The following is an 18,715-nucleotide window of genomic DNA, read 5'->3' on the forward strand; positions in this document are numbered from 1 at the left end:
AGCTACGCAATTTGAGTGTTGTGAATAGCGTAACTCAAATCAACGTAGCTTCTATCTACTTACTGCAGGGTCCACACTACTTGACGTCAATGGGAGACACTCTCACGTCAACTCCCCTTACTCTTCTTGATCAGGTGGAGTACAAGAGTTGACAGGAGAACTATCGGCAGTCGATCGCCGCAGCATCGATCCTCCAGCAAGTGTAGACGAGCCCTCAGATTGTCAGTGGAATGGCCCAGCAGTAAATGAAGGCAGAATTTTGTCCCACCACTGAACCTTAAACTTTAAATTAAATTAACGTATTGATGTGTGAGAAAGAATTGAATAAGCCTTATCAGTACTGGCATGATAATATTAGTTAAGTAAAAATGTAGCTTTGCTAGTTAAGTAAGTCAATATGACTAAATGTATATAGGGCTTGGATCTATTGAGAAGATGGTGTGTTTCTTACAAATCATTTTTCAGAGGAGAATTTCACTTTAAAGATTTATTTTAAAGGGAAAATTTTGAAACCAACTTTAACTTTCTAAACAGAGCATAAACATCATAGCCTTCTGTCAATACTGCTGTATTTGTCTTTCAGCCACTAATGAAACTGTCACATAATTTCCTCTCATGTTTGGTCCAGGTTTCAACATTTGCATGTGTATGTTTGAACTGGATAGGTCATGTATTTTTTTCTCAGATTTTCTTTGAAGTCAGTGGAGGACTCATTAGAGTGTATTCATGTTTAAATCTTAGAGCTCAGGATAAAGCAGCAATACAGCTCAGTGAAATGGAGGAGGAGATGGATCAGCGGATACAGGCTGCAGAACACCAAGTCAAGAAGGAAGTGAGTACTACATATTATCAGCATTTCATAATTATCAGGTTACTCCTGCCCCTATTGAAGTCAATATTGACTTTAAAGGTGCAGGCTTCAGGCCCCAAGTACAGAATATTTCTCACCTTGATTTACAAATGTCTAAAAGTTTTATGGTATCACATTTTCCAAATCATCTTATAGGGAAGTATTATTGTTTGGTTTTGATGGGTGGGTCAAGGTCTACAGGCTGTAACTGAGCAATATTTCCATTGAAGTAATTTGCTTGAGCGGGGGCTGTAGAATTTAGGACTGACTTAAGGTTACCAAATGCCTGAATATCATAGAAATGTAGTACTGCAAGGGACCCCAAAAGGTCATCTAGTCCAACCCCCTGTGCTGAATTAAATTATCCTTCCTTATTCTTTTCTTTTAAAAGCATACATTTGATGCTAATGAGGAATGAAATTCTTAAGGAATGATTTGCACCATGAATGTTCTAAAAGCCATCCATTTCCCCTGCAGAAGTAGGGGGTTTGCATCTCCATTTACATTTGCTGGGCCGAACAAAAATACTTGGATAAAACTCCCATTGAGTTAAGGAAGGATTGAGGGCTAAATGATTCTCTGGACTTGCATAGGCCTGATCCAAAGCACACTGAAGTCAATGGAAAGACTCCCATTGACTTCAGTGGGCTTTGAATTGGGCCCAGGAAGAGGATAAAACTTCCCAAAGGACATTCTTTCATTTTCCTCACAAAGCAGATTGGCTGCTTATGTGGAAGTAGTAAATTGCAAGACACTGTGCTCCTATGTTGTTGGGTGGGGAGTGGAAGGGATTGGTCACTGAAGGGGACACAGAATGGAAGAATGACACCCCCCGGGGAAAGGGTCTAATCAGTAGTACCGGTGCCCTGAATTTTCCTATCTTTACAGAGTTATATATTGATTATTATTTGGGCTGTGTAATCTGCTTAGACTTTCCTTCCCCTGTTTATGCCTAGTGGTCCCACAATTAATTTTTAGAGATTTCCAGAAGAGGGAGAGAAATCCTGTCCCTATTGTAGTTAATGGGAATTTTGCCATTGTCTTCAGAGATGTCAGGTTTCACCCATTATCTTAATCCAGTTGCAGCCTTGATGGACTGTTGGAACAATCCTTTTCTCTTCATTATTTATGAGAATATATATTAAATCCTAAATGAACTATGTAATAAAAGGTAGAAAATACAATAAACTACATACTCATCTTTGTCTATATAACATAATGTTATGTTAAATCACTATTACATTCAAATGCAAACCGATTTCAGTGTAAAATATGCCTAAGAAGAAAAATAGTTAAGATGGTCTAACACATGCACAATAAATACATCATAGTTTTTATTATTTATTTATTTATTTATTTATTTATTTATTTAATTTTTGTAGCCTACACAATATACTAGGACGAGTCTGCATACTGGAAGACATGGCCCCTTTCACCAAAGAGCACATTATTATAATAAACTGCCAAACACTCATTACCACTTACATCATTAATGGTTATTTGATTGGTTAGTAGGTGAGACGGTAAATGGTATTCAGGTAAATATACATATGTCATTGTCCTGTAATATGTTTACAGTAAATACTTATTTTGTAATATAATAATCATTGATTTATGTATCAGTTTCCTAGAGTAGATAGAACACATATGATGACATAAAGGTCTCAGATGTGAATTCAGTAAAAAGGTGTGTCATAATATGTTTGGCAAATGACAATGTAAATCACAGGAAAATAAGTGGAGGATGGGCACAACTATATTTCCTGCTGAGAAGTTATGGAACATTTATACATAGGAAACAAATACATTACTTCTGGAAGAATTTCCTCTTTGCACACAGCAATAAATCGCAGTGATAAAATGTAACACTCAGCAACCATTATGTGATCAACAGACGAACAGGAAACATGTATCTGTGTTATCAAAGGCCAGGCACAACAATCCATTGCAATTGTGCACTTGTTCTGTCTGCTACATATTTTCAAATGTAGATTGCAATCTTTATTCTAATACAAATCAGTCTGTACCACAGGCTAAAGAGTTCTAACAAATATGAATGGATGGACTAAAAATTGGATAAATGACAGTCTTTTGGGACCACTGGGGTGAAATCCTGGCAACATTAAAGTTAATGGCAAAGCTCCGATTGAGGTCAATGGGAATGTCTACATTGCAATTAAAAACTTGCGGCTGTCCTGTGTCAGCTGGCTTTGGCTCAAGCTAAGGGGCTGTTTATAGTGGTGAAGACATTTGTGCTCAGGGATCCTGCAAGGGGGGAGGGCCCAAGAGCTTGGGCTCCTGGGTGAGCCCAAATGTCCACACTGCAATTAAAGAACCCCCTAACTTGAGTCCCACAAACCTGAGTCAGGTGACACAGGCCTGTTGCGGGTGTTTAATTGCAGTGTAGACATATGCAATGGAGCCAGGATTTTACCCTTGATACCTAGGTACCAATATCAAGGATGGGCTGTAACTTATTTCTCCTATCATCTTTAAATTAAGTTTCTTTTACATATTTCTTTTAGTTCATAGCTCCACATATTTTCAAAAAGTAAAATGCCCTGAGAACAAATGTAACCTGCCGAGATATTTATTTTATGGAATTGTTCTAAGCCATAAAATCTTAATGGCTGCAGTGAGCATGCTATTGTTTCAGACAGTGTGCTGACTCACACCAGTGTGACACCTTCCTCCATGTGATATCTGTATTTTTAGTGTTCCCTGCCTTCATGTTTCCACCAGGCAAGCAAGCAATTACTGTACAAGTCATACTTTAGGAATCTGTACAGGTGTCAACAGTAGGAAAATCCTGAACTAGCTGGACAAGTGATTACCTATGTTGCTATAATTAAAACACACGCATACCAAAGGCTCTTTTATGATAAGAATTGCACCCTGAGTAAAGTTTCAGTCTTTGTTTCTTTCCACAAATCTGGCAGCTCTCTCAAAATCTTCATTTGCGGATGCTGATTTTGGTGACAGCTTCTGCTTTGTAGCTCAAGTCAGAGAGGAGGCCTGCAATGAGTTTAACACTCCCATTTACAGCTCTGGGAGCCTGTGTAAATCTTATTGATTTAAACAAACAACCCCTCCCAGTAATCCACTTGGACCAATGTTCAATACCTTCCTGAGTTCCCTACAAATTAAGATACTGTCATCATCCTTTCTTATACTCAGACCTCCCCTCCAAAATGGGATAATAATAGTATTGTTTTACTTGTATCTAGAGACACTTGGGATAGATGCATTTTTATAACTATATAAAAATATATTTAATCCGGGTATGATACAACAATGCTATACTACTACATTATGTACTGAAGTGTGCATTTGTAGTAGAAGGCTGATTTGAAAAGCATAATCTCTTCCCAGAATATGTGATACTTAAAAAAAAAAAAAAATACCAATTGAATTCTCCTTTCAGTTTCATTGTGGACATTGGCAACATTGAAACAAGGAAGTATGAGGTATGATATTTTCTGAGGGGAGAAGGGGGGAGAAAGATTATTTACTCTGGGACCGTGAGTGTCTTCTGTGCAAATCACACTCTTGTCTGAAATCTAGCTGAGTCCACACAATTGGGTTACGTTTGAATTAAGTAACATTGGTGAACAGACCTGAAGTTTTACTCCAATCTGCTAAACCTTTCTCTTCTACAAATACTTCATAAATGAGGCTGTAATAGCTTGAGAATTCAATTCAATGCCCATTTTAGTCAATTGAAAGGCACCTATTGCCTTTGGGTGTTGGGTAGAATCTTTAATTGAGAGCCAAAGATATGTACTTCAAGTTTAAAGGAAATTGTTTGGCTTTACAATAATGAAATGTTTAATACCTTGGTGACCGAGGCTTTAAAGAAAATGTTTAAATCTGTGTTTTGACTGTTGTTAAAATTCCAAATGTTATAGGAGAAGCGGAAAGCTGAAGAGGCACTAAATGATCTCAAGCGTCAGTATGAGAATGAAGTTGGTGAACTTCAGGTGACAATAAAAAAACTTAAAAAGGTGGGTAGTTTGGACTTGTTCCCAGAATTCTGTGGATGATATAAGAAGGCCTGACCTGGGGAGATGCTGAGTGCCTCTTCCGAGGTAGCTAATGAGAGGTAAGGGTGCTCTGGCTTTTGCTGTGAAAATTTTCCAGATAATGTGCATCACTAGATGGCAACTTAAAAATAGTTTTTAAAATTATGTTGACTAAAATAATCATTGTGGTTGTCCTTGAATCCATTCAGTATAGTTTATTGAAATACTTTGCCAAGGGACCTAACTGCTAGCCAAATAATATTACCAAATGATTGCTTATGATTATCAAGAAACTGGCATTTTGATTACCCAGTAGCAGTCTGGAATTTTATACATTGGAAACAGAGTAGCAGCCGTGTTAGTCTGTATTCGCAAAAAAGAAAAGGAGTACTTGTGGCACCTTAGAGACTAACAAATTTATTTGAGCATAAGCTTTCGTGAGCTACAGTGAAGTGAGCTGTAGCTCACGAAAGCTTATGCTCAAATAAATTTGTTAGTCTCTAAGGTGCCACAAGTACTCTTTTTTTTTCTTTTATACATTAGAAAGAATCCAGTTTATCATTTTATAAGTATTTGTAACTAACATAATCATAGGAAGGTGAAAAGGACCTAGTATCATAAGTTGTCATATCTGTCCTCTTGGCAATGCAGGAACTATTCTCTGCAGTATTAGATTTATCTCGACTATTAATATTTCTATCTCTATGATTAACATTCCTAATACTGCAGAGAACCCCAAATTTGAACTCTCCGTGCATGAACCAGAATCTGAATTTTGCAGTTGATACGTATTTCTGTGATGGGATAAACCAGAACCCCAGAACTGAATGCTCGCTTTGAGTGTTTGAAATTCAGATTTAAGCTTTTGTTGCTTTAGCTGTTAGTAACGTTATATGTGTCTTTCAGCAATATGAATCCTGGCTGTGAATTGCACTCCATTTTCTTCTTTATTATCATTAAATCACAGTTACAATTCCACTGATGATAATGGAAGATTCTCATGAAAAATAAGAGAACTACTGCATTTTTACTCTATAGAGAATTGGGGCTAGATGAGCTGGGTAGATATGCACAGCTCTACTGAAATCAGGGAAGCTACCACTCTTGTTACCAGCAGAGCATCTGACCCTTGGTTGGTTTCTTGTGTTGCAAAATGACTGTTAACATTTCTAGCAATACTAAATTCTGTAGAACACACTTTGAGAAACTTTCAAAATATTTTTTCTAAAAATGAAATGAAATAAATGAGATAATTTGGAAGAGGAGGTTTCTTGTGCCTACCCCTGGAGAACTTGTATATAGTTAGACCTTTCATAGCTGGAAAATGCACATAGGTGTCTTTCAGTATAGCCCTTGATCCAAATGACTTTCATTGACTTAAGTGGGCTTTGGATCAGTCAAGAATGTGTTTTTAAAGTTGCACATTTTATTTGCTCTTTCAGCTGGAAGAACAATCAAAGAACATAAATCACAGAGAAGATTTGGCTGCATTAAAAAAAAGAATACATGAATTGTCGTTGGTAAGAGTTGATTATAATTTACATACAGAAGATATACATTCAACCTGCACTTTGTACTTTCTTCAATAGCGATTTGTTTTCCCACTTCAGAACTGGAATTAGAATTATGAGGCTAAGAGATGGTGGGTTTTGTTTTGTTTTTGTAAAAATATTTAAGGTGGTGCGATTGCTTATTCTTGTATAAAGAAGAAATAATTCTGTTTAGATATGAATTCTAGATCTACCATTTATTAATCATTTGAAATAGGATGGTGTCATTTTTGTGTATGACAAACGGAAAAATCTGAAATTAAATTGAGTTTTTGAGTGTTAGAACTATGACTCCAATATGGCTCATGGTATGGAGACCATCTGCACTCAGATATCTATGGAATGTGCTAAACTTTAAGCATATGAGCAGTCCCATTGGGTTAGTAAATCAACATTTCTAAAGTTAAGTGCGTAGTTAAGTGCTTTTACCTACATCAGAGATTTTGAGCATCAGTCTTAAAGATTTACCTTTTGTAAACTAGCTTTTCATAACCGGCACTTTTAACAGTTATATTCTTAACTCTATTGAGATTTTATATTGTTACTGTGTTTGATTTGATTTTGATGTTTTTATATTTTAGTACTACAGCACTTCATTGTGTGAAGGCAGCTCTGTTGCATAAACTTCATTTTATGTTTTTCTTTAGGAAAATCAGAAACTTAAAAAAGATCTTTTAGAAGCACAGACAAGTATAGCTTTTCTTCAAAGTGAATTAGATACTTTGAAAAGTGATTATGCAGATCAAAGTTTGAGCTCAGAAAGGTAAGATACTTCACATTATAAAATTTTTATTTGGGGGAAAAAAGTTGTTTTGTATATATTGTATATCTAGTCAGTAACAATTATTTGTAATAGATCATAATTGGCAAGTACATAGGTTAAAACTGATATCTAGTGTTTACTTAGTTGGCTAGAATGGCTCTGATAGAGCGAATTTTGGGCCTGATTTGGAATGCCTTATTCATGCAAGTAGGTTCACTGACTTCACGGGGACCTCAGTAGTGAGTAAGAACTACAGGGTTGCGCCCTTTCTTTATAACTCAATTTCAGTGAAATACCCTTGTCTGTCATGGTAAATAAGGCCATGGAAATCTTCCAAATCAAGGGGGAACCTGTGAAAACAAAAGCTAGTCTGGCTATTTTGAGACCTTTCACAAGAAATAAAAGTTAGAGCTATTATGCCTCTCATGAGGCTGAGCAACACTGGAGATGGAAGGAGTCATATTGCTCCAGTGATGGTGCTAGAGGCATTATGCCTTTGAAAGGCACAATGGCTAGTGGGTGATGAGCATGTCTTGCTATACCTATCTAGCAGGATTAGCCAGGATCCTTTTAGTATGGAAAAGGAAGATCCATAAATCCATTTGCATGTCACTCAGAGATGTACCCATTGGACTATCAACATCACTTCTGTTTTCCTAGGCACCTGCAGCTAAATTATGGCTGGCTGCTGGTGGGAGAATAGGGACTCCCTTCTGTCCCTCACCAGCCACAGCATGTTTAAAATGGAGGAGTAGCAATTTAAGCCCCAATCCTTCAAATGGCTCTGCCGTGGCACACTCTTATGTATGGTCAAAGCCCCATCAAAGGCAGTGGGGCTGTTCCTGGAAGCAGTAATATACCCACATGCTATCAATTGTAGGATTGGTCCTTTAACCTTTACAGTACATCAGAGTCAAATTGGCATTAATTTCTTGTGCTAAGTCCCCCTGTAAAATATTTGTTGAATTCAAAGTATTTTGTACACATAGCAGGGATATAGACAATTTTTAATCTTTGGGGAAGCTAGAGTTACAAAATTATAAAATAATAGCTGTTGGCTATTGCTTAAATGCGTAGTTTGATGTCATGATTAAATTTGTCCACTTTTAATAAAGATAAATGAGTTTCTGTTCCAAATGCAGTGTTTCCATTATTAATGAAATCCCTGGGTTGTGAAGAGGATCAGGAGGGAACTGGCAAAAGCCACCCAGGTCCCCGGTTATCTATGTCCATGCACACTGGCCAGTTTTGAAACTTCTGTACCTTTTGGAATTTCCTTGTGGAACCCTGATTGTTCACAAGGTGCTGGCTTCTTGTTTCCAGCTGCTGACTTACATTTAGAACAAGCTAATGAAAATCTTTACCAATACTGTTTTTTTTCATATCAGTAATTATCACAGTTGTCAAAGTTGACCACGATTGGGAGAGGAAGTGGTCCATGTGATTGTGAATTGGAGGGGAAGCATTTGCAAAACAATCTCCTTTTGAGACACGATGAATGTTTGAGAACTCCTGGTCTATGTTATCAAACTGCTAAAATATTTTAGCATAAATTTCTTTTTTAATATAAACAAACAAAACAATCAAAACCTGATGTAACTTAAACACTCAAACCAATTGCTTTCCCCCCCATAAATTTGCACCCCTCTAAAAATATTTTAGGTTTCTAATTAACTTATTCAAAATCTGTTACTGTTGAATTTTGTTTTCTGCAAGAGTTAATACTCTAGACAATGGAGCAGGGTATGTAGAGAAGTATAACTTTATATTTTGCAGAGACCTGGAAATTGTTCGAGAATACACTGAAGACAGAGAGAGCCTGGAAAGGCAAATTGAAATACTTCAGTAAGTTTTTAATAATTCACCGTTCTATATTTACAAACTTTATTCTGAAGTGTGCGCAGCTAAACACATTTCTCTAGTTGTAGGGCTATCTTGATGGAATTGGAGAAGAAAATATTATCAAGGGAAAATGTTTTTTTGTTTTTTTAGCTGCAATTTAAACTGTTTCTGTTTGTAGTAGACTTCTCTCTACTGCCTGGACTATTTAAGCATAGTTTTAGTATCACATGCAGCAACCTGGGAACACAGTGTAAAAATACTATCTGAATTTTCACAGGTTTCAGAGTAGCAGCCGTGTTAGTCTGTATTCGCAAAAAGAAAAGGAGTACCGGTGGCACCTTAGAGACTAACAAATTTATTAGAGCATAAGCTTTCGTGAGCTAAGCTTATGCTCTAATAAATTTGTTAGTCTCTAAGGTGCCACCGGTACTCCTTTTCTTTTATCTGAATTTTGTATCCCTCCATGTGATCCATATATAATCTTGTCCTTTCACAAAAGATGAAAGCATATTCTGTCTCAACTCCTCAAAAATTAAGTTGTAATCGCTCAGATAAGTTTGGACTGGTACTGGTTGACTACGTCATTTTTATTTTACCACAAAATAACTGCAAACATTATTACCTTTATATATAGTACTAGAATGATTTCTGAGAGCCTATCCCTGATGTGTCTATTTATGCATCCTACAGTTCTGTCTGCATTTTTTTTCTGTAATGCTGTTGAGTAGAGGGATATTGGACAATATCATGCCACTGATTTATAAGCAGAGCTCCCTATTGACTTAAAAGGGCCAAAAATATTAAAGATTTAACCACCACAACTGCCAGCTTCTTCACTTAAATATTTGGTACTGTGTGAAACTGCTGAGTCTCTAATACTTTGTGGGATTTTTGTTCTTAGCCTCATTGTCTTTCATTTCTCTATAATAAGCTGAATAAGATCCTTGTCTATCCATGTTATTCTAAATATTATCACTTGGCTCCTTTTTTATTGACTTTGCCTCTGCAGTAACTCCCTCTTTTATCATTATCTTTAAAGCACCAACAACGTGTCCAGTGCTGTATGACGTACAAACACCGCTGCCTTCAAGAATCACCCAATCTAAATAAAAAGAAAAGGAGTACTTGTGGCACCTTAGAGACTAACAAATTTATTAGAGCATAAGCTTTCGTGAGCTACAGCTCACTTCATCAGATGCATTCAATGGAAAATACTGGATACAGACTAACACGGCTGCTACTCTGAAACCAATCTAAATAGTTTTATATCCTCAGCAAGCTTCCTCATCATACTCATGATTTTTCTTCCAAGTAATTGAACCAAATCTTTCCTTAAAGTTATCTCGTGGCACTCAGAAGCACTCATTTTTAAAAAAAGTATAGCATTTATGATCTTCCTTTTGTGAATTCAAGATAACATTCTTTATATGTAACTTTCTAACTTTGCAGGTATGCCCCTATTTAATGGTCTTGACTTTACATCCTTAGGCCCTGATCTTGGAAATATACATGTGGTCAACTTTACTACCATGAGTAGTCGTATTATTTCAATGTAGGTTTTTTTAGAATGTAATATATACAATATATAATATTTTAATGATTCCATAGTGGACCAAGTTATTGGGCTTTTCCTCCTGAATTCCTCCCACCATAAAACTTTGCACATCAAAGGCTAGCTATATGTTTGCAGATAAAGATAAACAAAATAGTCAAAAGAGAAGAAATACAATTAAGTGTGCCGTAAACATTGCTAAGCAGTCAAATTCCCAGCAGGAGGATTAAAATAACCTATTCTGTTTTTTACATTGTCCAGCCATGTTTGAAGAAAGTCGCGAGGCAATGGATATGGTTTAATTCAGCCACATACTTCATCTAAAATAACTGGGAGTTTCTAACATTAAATTCCACAGTTCAGGTCATAATTCTTCCCTTAATCATTTCCACATAATCCCCCAACCTAGTCCCAGCCATCCTGTTGCTGAGACCCTGCCACTCTACTCTTGTATGAAGGCTAGGGGGACTAGGAAAAGGAGAGGGTTGGTTCCCCTCTGTACCACATGTAGGAGCCCCAAACCTTCCTTTCACAGTTCCTTTAAGGGATGCTTCCTTCTAAATCCCCTTAAATCACCCTGCAACAGTTCATTTGATGTAATAACTGTATCCCTTTCATAATGAGTACCTACAGTGGACATCTGCCACACGGAGGTGCCAGCAATTAGCTTGGCTGCCTTCCTCTACCCCCTCTGAGTTCTCAGATATTTACCAATATCTTCCTTAATATTGGACAAAAATATATCCACTCCCCAGTTGGATGGGTGAACCCCTAACTCCCTTCCCTCTAAAGAAAGAGAGGCACCTAAACTAAACAAATCTGTACTGCTTTCATTGAGCAAATTCCGTTCTTGCCACACTCTCGTAGAAGAATGACTCTCCTTGCTGTTCCTTAATTGGTTTGTTGACGCATTAGTCAGGGTGTCAAGTCCTTCCTTCCCCCCATTGCAGATTAGTTGGAAGGGCAGTGCCCCTCCTGACCTGGTCCAGTGACCTCCTGCTCTTTCATGCTCTGTCCAGGTAAACTTTCCCTTCTTTCGCAGAGAGAGCCCTTAAAGCGGTAATAACTCCTTGTCTTCTGGACAGTCAACTAAGGACCCCCTGTCTACAGTTGCAATGAGCCGAATCTTAGCTCACAGTTTCCTTGAGAGTAAACATCCGCAGTTGACAATTGTTCATCAGAAAATGCTCACAACATTACACTTTGAGTATAATAATGGCTCTGGGTCCACTCTTTTCATTAGAGTGCAAGAAAACTTTAATTTTGTTATCTATTTCATCTTAGATCAGCTAACAGAAAACTACATGACAGCAATGATGGTTTAAGGAGTGCACTAGAAAACAGTTTAAGCAAATGCAACAAATCACTGGTATGTAATATACAATTATAAGTTATACTAATATGTTTTATATACTGGGCCATATTCTGCTCTCTCTTACACCAGGGTAAGTGGAGAAAACTCTATTGACTTCAGTAGGGTCATTCTGGGTTTACATTCTGTAACTCAGAGCAGATTTTGGTGCAGTGTTACTACATTCTGAAGTTGTCTACTGTCTCTGTGTGTGTACGTAATTCCTATTAAATATTGGGGTTATACATACATATATCATATACCACTGCCCCACCTCTGAGGCCACTCATAATTCCTGTGCTCTGGATTCTCCCTGTTTGCTGTAATTTGAAGGAAGGTATGTCTACACTTTGAGCTGCAAGGTGTAAATTCCAGCTTAAGGAGAAATAGTCGTGTGAGCTCTGATTGAACCAGCGTGCTAGAAATAGAGTGTAGCTGTAGCAGTGTGAGGCGTTAGCTGCCTCAAGTACGTACCTGTCCAAGATGCGTCGGATGTGCTTGAGGCGGCTAGCCTCTCATGCTGCTTGTGCCACCGCAGCTACTCTAATTTTAACATGCTAGCTCTGATCAAGCTACTGTGGGCATGTCTCCTCAAGCTGGGAAATGCACCTCCAACTGCAAGTGTAAACAACCCCTGAGAGAAGTGTGGTTTGATGAGGACAGGGAAAAAGCAAGACACAGTATGATTAAATGTAGTGGACACAATGTTATTCATTTAAAACTCTTACCTAGCTGGAGTAGCTCCCCCAAACTACCCTGCAGGGTTTTTCTTATGGGAATGTCAACTGGCCCCAATAGTCCGAATGGACTATAAATTTGAGGATGGTTGTGAAGGCCAGACCCCCTCTATACCCTCCCGCCTGCTGAGGGATTTTGATCGGAAGCTAGAGTCCTAAACAGCTCCCCTCCTCAACATTGGAGGCAGGTGAGATAAGATGAGAGGAGCTACATGCTGAGATATAGAGGCAACTCCCTCATTGTGCACTGAGGAGATATGCGCCTAACCAGTCCGCTAAGCTACAGGAACCTGCACTGGACTCCTTCTAACCCACCACCTGCACTGGTACCATCCAACATTGCAATAGTTGCAATATAACCCTCCACCTCCCCTCAATCAAACATTCTGATTCTGGGTGAAAAAAACACCCAGCAGTTTGCCAGTTTTGCCATATAGGAAAAATCCCTTCCAAACCCTAAAACTGCCAAGCCCCTGGCATCACCAGAGATCCAGCAACTAGGTTAGGTTAGGAAGGGTAAGGCTGAAACAGGAAGCCCACGATGGCTACCCTGCCTAGATAGCAAACTGTATTAACCCTCCTCCCTTCTCCCCTACCAAATGGGAGCCAATCACCTGGATCCAGCATCTTTCCCACCACCCAGTGACAGCAGTGGTGGGTGGGCCAGGCCACCTGAGTCCAGGCTCAAATGTACCATGTGACTCCCTCCCTCTCCCCCATACACCCTGCAACACAAGGAAGAGAAAAGCAGCCCTTACATGCTGAAAGCAAAGGGGGAAGGGTAAGAGAGGAAAGGAGAGGGGGTATGTGAAATACTGTCTCAGCTGCTTCCAGCCGGGAACTCCATTCTCTCCCTCCAGCCCACTGCTTCTAGTTCCATCACAGCTGCACCCTGGCTGGAAAGGTGAGCATGTTTTGGTAAAATAGCTATTGAGCCTTTAAAATTTGGTATGATGTCTTCCAGCAGCCTGAATGTCTATGACCTGAGGGTATTTGAATCACACTGGAGATTTCACTCTCTCCATCTTGACCACCTAATATTCTAACTGGTGGCTCTTCCAAAATGAGAGATAAATCGTAGGTCATTCCCCAGAATACTGCTTTTCTAAAAGATTGTATTATAGTTCGTGGAATGAGGTCACTTGCTCAAATGATACTGTTATACATACCTGCCACTTTGCTCTCTCAGAAATCCCATTGCTGCTTGATAGTTGAGTAGGCAGCAATAACTCCAGAAGTAGAATGACATTATGGACCCCAAACATTACATATTTGAATGTAACATGTTAGACATATTTACATGTTGACATCCAGTCCTGTTTTAAAGGATAAGGAAAAGAAAAAGTTGGATTTACATCATAACATACAGCAGGGTTAGTTGTGATGGCTGTAGTCCCACATGTACAAAAAAACAAACACATGTACAACCAGATACTTATAGACATTTCTGCTCATCTATTACAGCGTCTAACAAACATCTCCCCTGGGAATACAATTACTAGAAGCAGCCCCAAATGTAATGGTGGCCAGTCTCCTCAAAATCCACGATATGACAGGTAGGCCTGGTACATTTTTACTTAAATTATAGCATAAGGATGGACAATTATACATGTCTTAAGACAGCCAAATACTTAATACAAAATGACAGAGTTAAACAGCCTCTTCTATCTTTTCTCAATTCCAACTCAAGAAACTCAGCAGGACCAAGCCTTACAAAACATGATTCTAATATGGACCATTCTTAAATGGTCCCTTCATTACTTAAAAGAGACAGCACTGTTTTTTCCAAATCTTTAACCTGTATAGCTGGTGTCCCCTGTGTAATAACTTCTATCAGTGTATGAGGGATCCTCATCCTCATCTCTCAATGAAATCCCAGTTGAGTGTGCTCAGCACTTTGCAGAATAGGATGTATAGAGAGGATAAGACCATTTAATTAATTTTCAGCTTCAGAAATTCTTGGGCTAACCTATTAAATGGTCAAAGCAACTAGCTGTCTACTTTGGTTTTTTGGCTGTAAGTTCTAGATCCAAAACCCACTGAAATCAATGGAAAGACTCCCATTGTCCTCACTGGACTTTGGATCAGGGTCTAGGTCATACCATTTTACTGGCTTGACGCATTCTCTTTGGAGTTAGCCAGAACTGCAGTGAAAAAATGTATTTTCTTTCTTAAATGACAGATTTTCTCCTTTTCTCCCCCCCCCCCATGGTATTCAAACTGCATATAGATCTATATTAGGGCCTTTAAATGGCTAACATATATATTTTGGCAGTGAGTTGACAATCCTTTGTAAACATTAAATTGGCTTTCACTTTACACTAATGATATCCAAATATATCATTAATTCAATACTGTTATTCATCTGCTGTCTTCATGTTGGAGACTTGTTTGCAGGCTATAAAATTCTGATTGCAACAAACTATCCTACTGCTGAACGCAGAAAAAAAAGAGTACTTGTGGCACCTTAGAGACTAACAAATTTATTAGAGCATAAGCTTTCGTGAGCTACAGCTCACTTCATCGGATGCATTTGGTGGAAAATAAAGAGAGGAGATTTCCCTCTGTATTTTCCACCAAATGCATCCGATGAAGTGAGCTGTAGCTCACAAAAGCTTATGCTCTAATAAATTTGTTAGTCTCTAAGGTGCCACAAGTACTCCTTTTCTTTTTGCGAATACAGACTAACACGGCTACTAGTCTGAAACCTGTCATTATGCAGAAAAAATAGATTCCCTCTTGTTGGATCCTCTGTATATTTGAAAGGAGATGTCCCTTACTAAGTTGCACATTAAATGGAGTAATTTTCTGAGGTGAAGGAAGGAAGAAGTCTATTTAGCAGGCCTTAGGGATGTCCTTCTCTGAGAGCATTTAAAAAAAAAACAAACCTGCTATTCTGTGCAATCTAGTGTATTCCAGTCTAAAGTGGAAAAATTGACTTCTTCAGAAGTACATGTGCCAGAGGTAAAACTCATTCCTGGCAGGTATGGTTTAGCAGTATTTAGAGAGGGATGAACTTCTGTTCCCAAAATGCTTGTCCATTTTCAACACTTCGTATCATACAAGAAACATCATATCAGTGTTAAGAAATTTGGGTGCTCGTTTTGGATTCTAACGTTGCTTTTAAGACATTTGCAATAGTAAATATATTTTTCTTTTCTCCGGTCATATGACGTCTCTCAAATTAAGTTGCCTTAAGCAAGTATGGAATTCCCAACACTGAATACGTGATTTAGTGATTTTGAAAATTGACTAATGTAGTTCTCTAAGGTTATGCTTAATGCTCTTAACTTTGCTACAGTTTGCACCCTTTGTTCATACAGGTATATCAGTGATTTTCTATAAGCTATGTGCATAAATACAAATAATATTACTGTACTGCTGTGAAAAGAAAAGGAGTACTTGTGGCACCTTAGAGACTAAGGTGCCACAAGTACTCCTTTTCTTTTTGCGAATACAGACTAACACGGCTGCTACTCTGAAACCTGTCATTATGCAAGGCACTGAATTTAGCCGTAAAGAGTGGAAATCTGTCAACTTCATGAAAAAACTCGCACAGATACAGACAGACATCATCTTCCTCTCCAAAAAATGTGTTAGTCTCTAAGGTGCCACAAGTACTCCTTTTCTTTTTGCGAATACAGACTAACACGGCTGCTACTCTGAAACCTGTACTGCTGTGGTATTCCAAAACCAAGATCATGAGTATTTGAATGAAAACTCATTACCCTGGGAGCATGGAAATAGACAGTTCTGAAGTTGTTGCAACAGAAAATAGTCCCTGTAATGGCCCTTGCTGGCCAGTAGTGGATAGGATTATATGGGAGTCGGCAACCCTGTGAATCCCATGAATAGAAACTCCAGCCCCACAGAAGGCTGCGTCTCCATGCTGCACACTAATGCTCAGATCACCTGGCAACAAAACTCTACAAGGAACAATGCTGCCATTGGCTATATTAGAAGCAACTCTGATGTCCTTAATCCACGCTCCTATAAGATAGAGCACTACTTTCAGGCATTTTCCACCCCACTTTACCTTTATTTGCTCCTGTCCCTGCTTGATGCTGATAGGGGCTGGAGACCATAATGCCTTTTTTGAAGGTTGTCCTCTCTCCCTCCCTCCCTCCATTTCTATCTCCAGTTTCCTTTCCTTTTTGTACAAATTAACTTAAAAAGCAAAGACAGTGAGTCACTTTTACTTCAAGCACTACTGCCATTTGAGTATCCTATTGTATGTCATGGCACCCAAAGCAAAACAAAGACGGCCTTGGAAAAGAAAAGAGAATCAAAGGGGAATATTGGCTTGGAAAGGAGGGGAGAGTCAAGCCCATACTTACAAGAAACCAATTGTTTCTGCTGTTATGCTAAAGATTATGTATAGGATAACCAAAACTGGAATAGAACACATTTCTGCACTGCTTCTACTGTTGCCGAGCTTGTGATTTCTGCTGCCTCCTTTTTCGTATTCATAGATATTTGCAGGCCAATAAATTTATGAGCTAAAACCTGGATACATCCGTTTACATTCAGGTTCAGTATATCGAGACCATCTTCCAGGTCCTGGGATGGACCAACATCTCTACTGCCCTGTTTTTAATATGTTCCTGGTACAATGTTCAATTTTTTTAACAACCATTTCCTTTTGGATTTAAGAATAGCTCATTATGCCAGACTTAGAATAACTACAACATCCTCACCACGGCATGTTAGATGAACTGTTTGGGTGCTCACTTCTAAGGGCCTAAATTAAGGAACTCCTTTATTGGAGATTAAAAAAATAGAGATCCTTCTTTCAGTAAAGGGCAATAAAATGTGTAGCTGAAATGTCTTCTTTTGTTGGGTCCTGTAAAAAGCATATTTCCCCCCACTTTTGTCACCAGATCATCTCGTTCTTCCTATGTGGATGAAGATGAGTGTTTAGCCCTTTGTGACCCTCTGCAAAGGATAAACTGTGATGCTGATAGCTTGTCTGAAAGCTGCTTTGACAGTGGTTTGTCTACCTTGAGAGACTCAAATGAATATGATTCAGAAGTGGAATGGCGACATCAAAGAAGTTTTCAAAGGCCACACTGCATGCAGGACGGTTCTGGTGGTGATGCTTCTGATACAGATGTAAGCTCCAGTCTTACTGCATTTCTAAGAGATACCTTTGTTTGGAGGCAAAATTAGCTCCCTGTTTGTAAAGTGAAATTGATCTTTTCAGAAGTCAGGGAACTTAAATTGTCTTTACCTGGGTTATAAGCATTAAAACAGAATTAATAGGATATTTTTGTGGGATGCTTAAGGAAACACTCTGTGGTTTAAAAACAATCCTAGTCTAACTGATTGTATAGGCTCATTAATGACCCTATATCTTTTTGTAAGTTTGTAAAAGTGAATTTAATCTTCAGGGCTAACAATTTATCAACTTTTACAAATATTAAAGTCCTCCTCTTATCAACAAAACAGATACAATAGAGGGAATACATCCTGCCAATGTGCCTTGGCAGTGATGTGGAAAGAGGAGAATAATAATAATAGTATTTATTAATGCTTACAACATTTTACATGCAGAGATCTCAAAAAAACTTTACAATGCAGGAAAGCATTGTTGTCTTAATTTGACTAAAGAGGAAACTGAAATGGAGATAGATGTCGTGACTTAGTGTGAGGCAGTAATAGAGCTGGGTATAGAATACTGGCCTCCTGACTCCCAAGTAGTTCAGTCTCCCTGACTCTTCAGTCCCTGGTGTTTGTGTTGAGAATGCTACTAAGGGTACCAATTAATGTCAACTACTGTGACTTTGTTTAATTAAGGAGCTGGTGGCTCAAACTAGTTGAAGTATTTCTTTCATAACTTTTGAAGTAATTTTTTTGCACTGTTTATTGCAATCCCTTTGAATCTGAACATTTCCTTACTGAAATCTTTTACTCCTATTACATCTGGAAACCAGATTGATGTTGTAGGGTTGTTTATGAGTACTGGGAGTTTGGCACTGATTGTTCTTGAGAACACTAGAGTAGAGAAAGATATTTGTTTGGGGGAAAAAAATCCAAGATATCTAACAC

General features: G+C 38.3%; 1 protein-coding gene across 1 annotated transcript in view; it reads left to right on the forward strand.

Moving 5' to 3' along the window:
• Positions 1–18,715, forward strand: part of RASEF (RAS and EF-hand domain containing) — a 52,819-nt gene that overhangs the window by 20,674 nt on the left and 13,430 nt on the right. Inside the window, exons 3-10 of the mRNA XM_038403665.2 lie at positions 742–832; positions 4,759–4,854; positions 6,315–6,392; positions 7,070–7,185; positions 8,962–9,030; positions 11,864–11,948; positions 14,132–14,223; positions 17,548–17,779. Coding sequence (XP_038259593.1) covers positions 742–832; positions 4,759–4,854; positions 6,315–6,392; positions 7,070–7,185; positions 8,962–9,030; positions 11,864–11,948; positions 14,132–14,223; positions 17,548–17,779 — 859 coding nt within the window. The remainder of the gene's footprint in view (positions 1–741; positions 833–4,758; positions 4,855–6,314; positions 6,393–7,069; positions 7,186–8,961; positions 9,031–11,863; positions 11,949–14,131; positions 14,224–17,547; positions 17,780–18,715) is intronic.

Source organism: Dermochelys coriacea, chromosome 5 (assembly GCF_009764565.3).
Source record: "Dermochelys coriacea isolate rDerCor1 chromosome 5, rDerCor1.pri.v4, whole genome shotgun sequence".
Taxonomy (NCBI): domain Eukaryota; kingdom Metazoa; phylum Chordata; order Testudines; family Dermochelyidae; genus Dermochelys; species Dermochelys coriacea.